This window comes from Centruroides vittatus, unplaced genomic scaffold (assembly GCF_030686945.1).
Source record: "Centruroides vittatus isolate TY-2023 unplaced genomic scaffold, ASM3068694v2 scaffold_386, whole genome shotgun sequence".
Classification (NCBI taxonomy): Eukaryota; Metazoa; Arthropoda; class Arachnida; order Scorpiones; family Buthidae; genus Centruroides; species Centruroides vittatus.
The window spans coordinates 2,665,111-2,678,332 of record NW_027122706.1 but is presented as its reverse complement, the minus strand read 5'-3'; the positions used below and the strand labels follow the sequence as shown (position 1 = coordinate 2,678,332).

Genomic DNA, 13,222 nt, shown 5'->3' with positions numbered 1-13,222 from the left:
ATAAATTATTTTTATTCAACTAATTTTTTAAAAGCAGACAATGTACCATCGAGTGCAAAATGGTTTTTCTCAACGTGACGTCACGTCACGTCACATAAGTGACGTGATTTGACCTGTCAATCATTTCTACCTGTGCTGCCATTGGTTTAAAATGGACTGCGCCGTTATGTGATTTATTGGGGGTGATAGGAATGATTCAAGAAGGATTATGTTGAGCACTAAGCTTAAAAATCGTAATCACAGCTTTTTTAATATAATCACGTTTAGGTTTTTTTAAAATAAAAATCTGGCATTACTGTCATCAGAAAATACGATTATATCGTTTATTTATGTAATTTTTCTCCTTTCTAACGTTTCTTATGTTTATATTACTGTAATTTGATCCAAAAAATGCAAGTTATAAACATATCTAGTTTCAATTCCTTTTAGATTATCAGGTTGGAGAGAAGCGGGTTTCACTGCCTGACATCAGTGTCAGGCAGTGAAATCTGCTTCTCTTCAATTCCTTTGTAATTGGAGAAAAGCAGGTTGGAAGTCAAGGTCACAATAGTAAGTGTTTATTACTAGTGATGTAACGAATATTCGGTTACTATTCGGTATTCGGCCGAATAGGCCGAATACCGAATACCTAAAAACAGGAGAAATAACAAAAACACAGTAAATTAATCATTTTGGTAACTTTCATTAATGCTGAATATTAAATTATAATTATTAAAGTTAATAAGAAATAGCATTTAACTCTAGTATTAAATTATTTCGTAATTAAATATTATTATAGCCTTTAACTAGCCCAGTATCTTATGGCATTGATAAATTTAATATATGATAATAATACAAATCATTATTAATATTGGATTATTAAGTTTGAAAACATAAATAGTGTTTATTTCTTGAATTTAATTTTGTCAAATTTTATATTACAGCTCCCAGAACTTTCTCAAGAAGAAAAGATATGTGCAAAGCAAAATAATCCAGAGAAAATTACAAATTTACAGCTTAATTTAACAGATCAGCTTCTTGTTGTTGGAACAAATTATAATCAGTTATATTATTGTTGTTTGACTGATGCTGATATTCAAAAAGTAATACATTTGCCCTATTAATCCTATAATTTAGATCAGTGTTATGTCATGTATATCCAAATATTTTTTTTAAAGCAATAGCAAGTTAAGTTATTTTCTTAATTATGATAAATTACATATTCTGTATCAGGGATGGGCAACCTTTTTCTATGTAAAAATCGCATTTTGAAACTTTTGAAATGCAGACCACATACAAAAGAAAAGAGAAGAAAAATGCCAATAAATCACAATTATTTATTCATATATATTATAAACTAGCATAGGTATACTTAATTTAGCTTGTGGAACTGATGTAAATGTAATATATTGGAAATTATTTGGTTAAATATTAGTCACTGCTAATTTTAAATTAGTTTCGATGTGAGTCTGTTAGCTGGTTTCTTGTTTAATTTTTACTAAATTCATTGAGGGAAAAACTATTCACATACAGTACATAAGTTGTAGAAAATAATGTTTGAATTTTTGCTGCATACTTCCTTAAACTGGGAAATTGATATATTCATTCATATTTTATACAATGTGGGCCACACAAAATATTAATGTGGGCTGCATGTGGCCTGAAGGCTGCAGGTTACCCATCCCTGTTCCATATAATGGGTTAACTAACTCCTCTCAACTATCATTTCTTATAGTATAATTCATGTATTTTAGTTTTGTTGCAGTTTTAAATTTTTTAAATATTTCATACTTCAAGTATCTTTTTGTTTTTTATTTTCCTTTGTTATAACAATAATATACAATATTAGGAGATTGTACACAGGAACATCAGGTGATTGTAGGCAAAGCATCATGGCCAAATGTATAATATTGATATATTAGTTATATGATGCATCATTTTGGATCTGTAATACTGCCAAATGAAAATTAATTACACAAAATTTGTGCGTGTGGTCAAATCACTTTCAACTAATGTAGGACCAGCTAAATAGTTCTGTAACTCATAACTAGGTATGTTGTTGAGCATTAAACTTGCTCTATTTAATACACAAAACTTTACCAGTTTTTATTAGTTTTATTTAGATAAAATTGAATACAATAATAATAAAACACCAGTAATGTGTTGTGCTTTTGCTATCATCTGTATATAAAATATTAAAAAAAAACAAGTTCAATCCTGACAACATACTGGTTAGTTACAGAATATGCATCTGTGATTCAACCACACAAATGAAATTTGTGTAATTAATTTCCATTTGATAATATTGCAGACCTAAAATAATGCATCATATAACCAATACATAAAGACTCTTGCCCTGATGCTTTACCTACATTCACTTTTGGTGCATGACTTAAAAAAATACTGTATACTTGGATATAAACACTGAATCAGAAAACTAAGGATATAAAACAAGCTTACTATTATCAAGTTTCTAGGCAAAAAACAAGTAATATATATTTAAAATGATGTTTTGAACATTTATAAAACACTTGTAAATAAAAATAAATGTTTTCATAACAGTTTTCTAATATATTCCCAAAATAAGGAATATGTATTGGGTTGTTCAGAAAGTAATTTCGTTTTTTTATTACTAGAGGAATTAGATGTATTTTTATCAGCCAATTTTATTTTAAACCACATTTTCATTATATACTTTGACAGCTGACATTTTAAGGCTTATTTGTAAAAAATTTTGTTTGATTCTGTACAATTGTTTTTTTTTTTGGTGACCCATCAAATATGGAAAATCGAAAGCATCATTTTCGGCATATTTTGTTTTTTTATAACTAAGCAATCAAAATGCTGTTCAAACAAGAAAAAAATTGTAGTACATGTTTGGAGATGATGTGTTGAGAGAAAGACAGTGCCAAAACTGGTTTACAGAATGGTGTTCTGGCAGTTTTAATATTGAAGATACACCACATTCTGGATGGCCATTTGAAACCAATGAAAACAAAATAAAGGTACTGATTGAAGAAATCTGCCGTATAACAACACGTGAAATCACTAAGAGATTAAATCTATTAAATTGAACCATTTATTATTACTTAAAACAAATTGGTTTCGTTTCAAAGCTTGATATATGGGTTCCACATGTTATTAAAGAGAGATGCTTTCTATGATGGGATTTTAAAGAAATTTGTTTTTGAGCTTTTACCAGACAATTTAACAATTGATTCGAAAGTGTACAGCCATCGAGTAAACAAATTGAGTAATATCATCAAACAGAAAAGGCCAGAATTGATCAACAAACAAAGTGTAGTGTTTTACCATGATAATGCCAAATTTCACACAAGTTTGGTAACTCGTCAGAAACTGTTATAGCTGAGATGGGATGTTATCACACCAACCATATTCACCAGATCGGACACACTCAGATTATTACTTGTTCCGGTCTATACAAATTTTTTTTAACTGTAAGACATTTACTTGAAATGACAATGTCAAAAATCACTTGGATCAGTTTTTTGTAAACAACAATCAAAATTTTTATGAATGTGAAATCATGCTACTACCAGAAACAATGACAACAGGTATTTGACCAAAATGGTCAATATATAATTCAATAAAATATTTATTTATTATAAGAATATTGCGTTTATTTTGCTATGGAAAAAACGAAATTACTTTCTGAACAACCCAATAACATTAGAAAAGTTTTATTCTAATTTTATGTTTATGCAGATTTGTATTTATAGACATTAGAAAATTGGAGTCACTAGTTATACAAGACTAATATTGATAATTTTGAAAAGATGCTTTTAAAATCATGTTATTTTATTTATGTACATTTTGATTTTAGGATTTGAAAACAAAATTTAGATTTTTAATATACTCATTCAGTAGTAGTGAAATCCAAAAAATTGATACTGCTGTATGGAAATCACTTATTGCAGCTTGTTCTATAGACAGAATATTTCTATGGAATTATCAAAATAGGTAAATAATTTTCTTTCACACAGTATTTTAAAAATAAATATGATTACTATAAAATTAATGCTTTTTTTATTAGTGCATGTGAGTTAAAAAAAGTTTTCTACGAAGAAGCATGCTGTATTGCTATCCATCCATTTGGCTTGTTTCTAATAGTAGGATTCACAAATCATTTTGATGTTTATATAATTCGATTAGATGATTTAACTATGATAAAACAATTTTCTACCACAGGTGCATGCAATCAAGTAAGTTTGATCAAAGAATAAAATTAATCTCTTTCACATATGTTCTACAAATTCTGAATTTTCAGATTAGGCAAATTCAAAAATTCTTGAAGACTGTTGCCTTTGAGAATTGTTTTTTTATTTATCTAATTAAAAAATATTTATTCTTTATTATATAGCAATGTCAATAGCTAAATATTTCATATGCCAATAAAATCTGACATAAACAATTAAAACAGTATATATTACATAAATTTTGTAAATAATAAATAATATATACAGTAGAGCATCGATTATCTGACTCAATTGGGGACTGAGGTTGGTCGGATAACTGAAAAAATGGATAACCGAAAAGTATGAAAAAATACATTAGTATAGTGTATTAGTATATCCCATGTAATAAGCATATTAGTATATCACTATTAACCTGCTTTGCATTGAATTTTCATCAATGTTAAGCCTAACAAAATTTTTTTTAAAATAATAATCATCGTTAAATTATTTCTGTATTTATTTTGTACAAAATAAAGAAATAAAGAAAAAATAGAAAATTAAGCCTGGTTTAAATACTGGCCTCCCTTTCATGGTCGAGCCAGTGTTTCCAGCTAAAACACGCAAAAATTTAACAAAAATAATATTAAGATAGCCAAGACATAGCCAAATATTGTAGCGCCACATCACTAGCGGACATTTGAATTTGCCGACTAGAATGCGGTCGGTTAACCGATGTGACGGTTGATCGGGGGTTGGATAATCGATGCTCTACTGTATAACACAATAGAAACTTGATTTAGCATTCTCTGATTTAATGTATTTTTTTCACTGGTCTCTTCAAATCTTCATAAACCACAATGTTAATGTTACCACATGTAGCATCTTTTAATTTTGTGTATTTTTGGAATTTAACAGATTGAAAACTTGATCCTTAGATGAATTTTTACGTTAAATAACATTAAAAAAAAAAGAGAGAGAGAGAAAGAAGAAATGTACTGTATTTCATGTTTGGATAGTCAATTAGTCATGAAGAATTATAAAAGTTCAATGAATTATTGAGATCATTTCACTGTTCTGTAAAGATAGAGGCCTCACATTATATAGTTTTGGCACCTTGGAACCATTGTTGGACTCACAGATTGGCATAGCAAGCAGAATAAAGCAATATCAAGTCAATTTTTGATATCTACTAAAGATTCTGCAGTCCAGATACAGTATTTCTGTTCAGTTACAAATCCAGATATTATGGAAAAAAAGTGCAAAACACAAAAGGAAGTACTCAGTAGTTATGATATTGATGGAAATGTTTTAACATGTTTTTTAAGAATGTTGGATTTTGTGTATTCTACAATTTAATGTATTTTTTCACTGATTCTATAAAAATGTTAAATCAAGTTTATACTGTGTATATTATAATAAAAAAACAATAAAATATAAAAAGAATCCTCATTTAAAATATTTTTATTTATAGTGTGCATTCAGCCAAAGTGGTCACATGTTTGCTGTTGCAGAAGGAAACCTAATTATTATTTATTATACTCTCACTTTTGAGAAGTTTGTTGAACTGAGAGGTCATAATGGAAAAGTAAGTTTACTATGAATAGATAATATAATATATTTTAGGATGATAAAAGAATTTAACAAAAATGAAATGATATCATATGTATTGTGAGTTGTCTTGTTCAAAATTTTACAAATACATTTAAAAAATGATTGATTGTACAGATATGAAATATTGAATCTTTTAGTGTAATATCAATCAATACATACATACATACAAGAAAGCCATCAGCTGTACACGAAGTGTTTAGCTGGCAGAAAAGAGGGTAAGGGAAAAGGGAGGGGAAGAAGGAGGAAGAGGAGATAGACAGTAGAGAAAGGTAGGATCCCTCTGAACTGCATACATAAGTCTACACCATCCTCTACGTTTGATGTTGGTGTGCACTTTTTAGGCCATAAGGCCATAGTCCTCTGAAAGTTCTAAAAGGAAACCTGAGTGTAGCAAACACCAATATTTGAGTGCTGCCACAAATAGCTAAGTGCCAAGTGGCTGTTAGTAGAAAGACTTATATCTACTTAATACTAATAAAACTGAATGCAATCGTGAATCTTAATACTACAATATCAATCAATAAAAGTATCTGATTTTTTTTGTTGTTGTAATATTAAGTAGCTAATATCTTTTGCTTATTTGTTTGCAAGTATTTATTGCCAAAAAATTTAAACAAATGATGTAGCTGTTAACTTTCTAGCAGCAACTTTGTGAAAACAACAGAGTTATATAAAATGATAATTTAGTAAAATACAGTAGATGCAAATACACAATATTGCAATGAGACCAATTATTTGAGTGAAAATAATGTTATTGTAAAGAATTTATTGATGACATTTTTTAATATAATAATAATTTATAATAAATCTGGAGCAAAAATATGGATAAATCTATATATATATAATCAAGACGAGTTGATAATAATAATAATAATAATAATCAGCGCAGAGCCCAAATGGTTAGGAGTTGAAAGTTGAAATTTGGTACAGAGTTAGGGTACGTCAGAAGAATGCACACTGAGAAGGGATTTTTCGAAATTCCTCCCCATGGGGGAGAGGGACAGGATTAAATCTTCTAAATACATTACGGAGACGAGTTGATGATGATAAAAATCAGCGCAGAGCCCAAATGGTTAGGAGTTGAAAGTTGAAATTTGGTACACAGTTAGGGTACGTCACGAGAATGCACACTAAGAAGGGATTTTTCGAAATTCCTTCCCACGGGGGAGAGGGACAAGAATAAGGCTCAACACTTCCATCAACAATGGAAGTGTTACGTAACAATGGAAGTGTTAAGTAACAATGGAATTGTCAACAATAAAAGTGTTATGTAACAATGGAATTGTTAAGAGAAAGCGACGTGCAAGACGCAGATGCAGTTTTTTTCGTTTTTGCGGGAAATCGAGACATATTTTTGTAGACCCATCTAAAAATTCTCTAATTAGTCTGGAAACAGGGGATCCCAATTCTTGCATTCTGTGAAAACGGGTAAGGTTGACTATAATGTAATAATCTTAATCTTCACTATCGTTAATTTTGCCCGAGCAACTCTGGACCCACCCGCTAGTTTTTGGATCTTTTAGTAAGCATTAAAGACAAACAAAAGTATTGATATTTTTCAATATATAATGAGTCTCATTATTCATCCACATATTTACACAAACTAATTTCTACGAAATATCAGATAGAGGTTAATTTTATTTTAGAGTTTAGCAATCTTTATGATAGATAATGAGAAAAATTAGTAAACTTATATTTCATACTTCAAGTATGAAATATAAGTTTCATGCAATTTATGCTTTTTATGCAATCTTCTTTAGATGATATTTTGCATTTTTATTCATGGAACAAAAATGCAAAATATGATCTCAAGAAAATTGTATGAAAATTCCAATGAACAATTTTTATTTCTCATGAAACAAAAATAAAGGTTTATACTTGTCTTGATAGGTTTTTTTACTTGCCTATAAACAACACTTGCATGATTAAGAAATGAAATTTGGCATGGTGGCTTGTATATGAGGGATATTGATGCTATTAAATTTTGTTTGTGAAAGGTTGAGATGGCAGGGAGATAGAAGTGGCCATGTATTTCAAGAAGGGTAGAACTTAATGAAAATTTTATTCATTATTAACATTTACGCACTTTTATCAAACTTGCTCCTGCCCTCAAAATTAAATTTTTTGCCATTTTATAGTAATTAAAAATTTTATACCACACACAATTTTATTTTTGCTTAATAATATAAAAATTCTTTTTATTTAAAACTCATGGGAAAGTTATGCAACTCTTGTTGCTAGGTTTTTTAATTATTTAATTTATGTAAAAAATTTCACACTTAATTACAGAGAGGAAAACAAAAATATTCTGTCACCATGATTCAATCCCTCAACCTTTAGAACATGAAAGAGAAACAATAGCACCAAGCCACAAAACATTCAATAAACAAAGCTCATAAAACTTGCTTATAAATCATTGAGGATTTTTTAATGTTGATTTTCTCCAAAATGCTTGAGAAGTGCATTTTCTCCCTTTGCTTAATAAAGGTTGATATCGAGACTTATCCACAAACATTATCATTTGGATCTGTGATAGTCTCCTTGTAAGATGCACTCTATTTTCTGAGTTACTAAAACATAGAAAAAAGTGCATTTTACATTCAAGTAAATACACTTTATAAAAAATTTTGTTAAGTTTAAGAAGTTGAAAAATAATATCCATTTATATAATAATAAAAATAAGGAAAAAAATTAGATAAATAAAAATTTATTTACAGTCAAACCTGTTTTTATGCGATTTTTTATTTGTGCGGTTTTTTTTGTGCAATTTTTTATTTGTGCGGTATAGTTGGCAACTAGTCTCGTGCGATTTGTCGTGTCTCACGTTGACTTATTATAGCTAAATAAACTTCTTATAGCATAAATGAACTTATTATAGTAATATTATTGCATGAATGTGCGAAAAATGAAATAATTTATTTTTTAAGTCAACAAAACACCACCTGGACAAAAATATGTAAAACAGACGATAGACGAGATGATGCAGTCAAGTGCTGACATCTGTTGTCAATAAATTCTATTTCGTACAGTTTTGAGTTATTTTCTATGTGAGACATTTTTATGCGGTCCCTATTGACCGCATAAAAAAATATTTTTTAAATTGTGTTGCGAAAACTATTTTTTATAGCCATTCATGAAGTTTCATGCGATTTTTTTTTATGCGGTCCCTATCCACCGCATAAAAACAGGTTTGACTGTACTTTATCCCATATGAAGATTTTTACTACACTCATATTTATAAAAATTTCAATACCATGAAGAAACTGAAACTTACTGGAAATGACATGCAAATGATTAGAACATCAGAGTGATAGTGCATGAGCCGGCTGAGAAGCACCTTCTGAACGGTTGTGCTAGCCATATAAATAGAGGACAGTAGAGGAAAGTTGGAAGTAGTCTATCATTGTTTGCCACTGGTAAACATTTCATGAGAAGTCACTATGCTTTGTTGATGACAAAGGGGACCATATGAGCAGATTACAAAGTTTGAATAAGGTGAATGATTGGCCTGTGTAAAGGGGGATTTTATTATTGCAAAATTGCAACTTGTGTGGTGTGTAATGCCACAACAGTGATGAGAGTGTGGAAGCAATGGGTTGAAGAGTACCAGATGAGTCACAAATCTAGCAGTGGGAAATGTTCTGTCAGCAGTAGACAACAGACACTTCACCTGCATGACAGTTGCAGATTGTACAGCTTCATTTCGACAGTTGGCATTGGAGCATTGCTACAGGTGTGCTATTGTCTGTGTCCATAGTTTGCCGATGTCCGCTGCACCATGGATTGCATGCAAGCATTCCTTTGCACAGGATTCCCCTGATGCAAAATCATTGACACCTATGGCTACAATGGGCTCATCAACACAGACACTGGCATGCTGATTGGCAACTAAACATTTTTTCTGATGAATCCCACTTCAATTTAGAATACAATGATAGCCAAGTGTGCATTAGACACAATAGAGGTAAATGCCATCTTCCACAGTGTATTATCCAGCATCTTACTGAACAATTGCAAGGCATGATGATCTAGAGCAACGGTTCTCAACCTTTTTTCATTAGTGTACCCCGTGGCATTTCCAACTTCCCAACGAGCAACGCATGCGCAAATCTCGCACTGCCTGTTTGTAGAAAGTGTCGCCATTTTGAATTTTATTTTGACTAGGTTCTCGGTCCCATAAATACCTATAAATCTGTTTTTTTTTATGCGCGCATGATTTGGGCACCTAATACTCTGTGCCAAATTGCAACTTCTGATATGTACTCCTTTCATACCTCATCTGGTAACACAGCAGGCAGTGCGATTTTATAAACAAGACAGTCTTGTCAATAAAAAATTAATAAAAATACTGAATAAATAATGAAAAAAATACCGCTTGTAGGAAAAACTGGAGAAACTAGCTATGTCCTTTTCCTTGCTAACAATAAAAAATACTTTTTATAAACAAAAAAATACTTTTTTCAAATAATACGTGGGGATATTGTTGAGAGATAATAATAATAACGGTAACATGCCTCACCATCAAAAGTCCGTAGCATAATCACTAATCACGCATAATGGTGTCCCCACTACCATTGACTGATTGCACATTTATTGATCTGTTGCATTGTACAATCGGCAGCATAAGTTTTTATTTCTATTTTTGCATTTTGAAATGTATAACAAAGTTTGTGATTGTTGCAAGGAACATTTTATACCTAATAATTTTTTATACTATTAATTTGTGATACATAATATATTATTTTTTCTGCCATAATAACTAACTATTTTCTGTACTTCTAAACAACCTATTGCGTATCCCGGGTTGAGAATCACTGATCTAGAGTGCTATTGGATATCATGGGCAATCTTGGCTGCACAGAATTGCAGGTACTTTCGACAGCAACCATTACTTCAGGAAAATGGTGGGGTCCAAAGTCATACTCTTCCTTCAACACCTTCCTGGAACTGTATTTCTACAGGACAATGCCCATCTACATGTTGCTAGGAATGTTCTAGATTTTTTTTCTGCATGACAGATATTGCTTCTTCCTTGACCTACCCATTCATCAGACATGTCCCTATTGAACATGTCTGGAATTTCTGGAATTTAGTGGGTCTGAAACTCACTGTTGATGCTTGTCCCACAGCCAATATGGAAGAACTTTGAATAGAAGCACTCTGGAATGCTATTCTTCAAGTAGACGTTTAAAACCTGTTTGATTCAATGCCACAACTTGTAGAAGCTCTTATTGCAGTGCATGGTGGCTTCTCCAAATACTGATTTTTGCCATGTAATATTGTTTGATTGCTCTGTAAATTTAATCATTTCTTTGTATCACTACAGATTACATATGGAATAAATTTCATTCATTTCTGATGATTCCTTCATGGTGGTGCAATTTTTACAAACATGAGTTTAGATAAACTAGCATTATAGCTTAGATCAAGTCAGATTAATGACAACAATCATATTTCCATCTCTCCATCAAGAGGGGAATATACTATATACATATAAGAGAAAAGAGACAGCAGAATACTCTATTATGTATTGTGTGTTTTAACTTTGATTTTATTTATAGCTAAAGAGGGACAGCATGGAAATGCTCATCCAAAATACATTTATAAAATAAAATCATAATAAAATTATCCTGAGTTTAGGTTGAATAGTATTTTATTTTTACAATATAGAAAGCCATATACAGAATTTATCAACATCCGCTATAATCATCGTCTTTCTAATTTCAGTTTTATAATAAGAATAAAGAGAATTAATAATAAATTAAATAAATATAAGATAACAATAAACATCAAATAAATTACACATGATGATCAAAATAATCTCAGTATAGTTTCTTGTCCCCTTTGAATGTGATTGACTGTCTTTTCGTAAATCTTTGTCAGGCACCTAAATAACGTTGCTGTATTGTATTACAAACAGTAACTGATATTATGTACTCATTAGTAAGAAATGACTTGCTGAGAAAAAATATAAGTATATATACAGTACTTGCCCTTATATTTTGATGCCTTTTATGTATTTATTTTATTTTATATTATTTTGTTATTTATTTTATTATTTATATCATTGTTGCTTTAGTGTATTTAACATTGTTTATCTATTATTTTCATTTTAAATTTGAATGTATAATGTTCGAATGTATGTTCATTACAATTTTAAAGTACGTTTTAATATTGAAGTGAACTCACTCAGCAAAATTAAATCACAAACAACCAAACACCTTAAGTTGCTGAGAAAATTTAATAACTAACAAACGTTTTCAGCCAAATCTGTTGGCCATCATCAGGTTAAACATATTCGAATGCAAACACAAAATGGAACAAAAAATTTAAATACAAATAAATAAAATAACGGATAAAATATACATATAAGAAAGTAAAAATTAAATATAAATAACAAAAATATATAAAAAATATGTATAGGTTAAATAAATAAATATTAATAAACTACACGAAACTCTAATAAATGCAAGAAGTGCATTTATCAATAAATTATACGAAATTCTGACAAATACAAGATATGCAGTGATAACAAAATCAAGGCATTAAATTAAGAGCTATCAAACCTCTTAATTAAATATTTCCATGCCGAAGGCAACCCTTCAGCATCCCTGGCATTAATGCAGGCATTATGTAATCTGCTCTTAAATATTTCAATTTTTTCGGCGCAAAACGCTAAAGTCGGTGAGTGTACAGGTTTAATGATGTCTGCTTCACCCCACTTGACTACCGAGCCTTCAACCTGCGCCATCTGAGATAGAATTGTGGCGTTAGATCTTTTGCTGATGTTGTATTTGTGCTCCCTCAATCTAATCCCTAAGCTTCTATTAGTAACTCCAATGTAGTTTTTATTAATGCCTAGTTCTTGGTTTTCATAAGGAATTTTGTACACTCCAGCCATTCTTTCTTTATCAACACGGTCTTTGTCATTCCTTAATAATTTGTACAAGTTGGGAGCCCTCTTGAAAATTAACTTGGTATTTTTGCGGGTTGAGATTTCCTTCATGATAGCTTCTTTCTTTCTGTCATACGTGAACTTTGTGAATTTGCGGAAATCCCCTCCTTGAGCTTTTGTTTTGTTATTCTTGTAGTTTTTGATTAGTGTGGTTATCATATCCGCCCTGTACCCTAGAGTTCTAGCGATATGTGATATCCTGTAGATTTCTTTTTGTCTATCAACCACACTACTGCAGTAGAGAAAAGCCCTGCGAACAAGGGCACGGAAAGCTAAGAATTGCTAGGAATAAGAAATATGGTGTCCTGCATGAGCTCATCAATCTAGAAAATGTTATATACAATGAGGATCCTGAAATGTTGGTAGATATCAACCGAGGAATAGTTAAGTTAACGGATGCGATACATGTGAATTTAAGGAATAAGTACGTTAAGAAAATGAAATGGATCCTTAGAAAACAGGCATCAAGAGCAGCTAAGGA

The 13,222-nt window shown here is 30.6% G+C and overlaps 1 protein-coding gene across 1 annotated transcript in view; it reads left to right on the top strand.

Annotated features, from left to right (window-relative positions):
* Positions 1 to 13,222, top strand: part of LOC136988781 (cilia- and flagella-associated protein 57-like) — a 30,067-nt gene that overhangs the window by 13,080 nt on the left and 3,765 nt on the right. The window contains exons 4-7 of the mRNA XM_067286743.1: positions 924 to 1,082; positions 3,824 to 3,960; positions 4,034 to 4,202; positions 5,647 to 5,760. Coding sequence (XP_067142844.1) covers positions 924 to 1,082; positions 3,824 to 3,960; positions 4,034 to 4,202; positions 5,647 to 5,760 — 579 coding nt within the window. The remainder of the gene's footprint in view (positions 1 to 923; positions 1,083 to 3,823; positions 3,961 to 4,033; positions 4,203 to 5,646; positions 5,761 to 13,222) is intronic.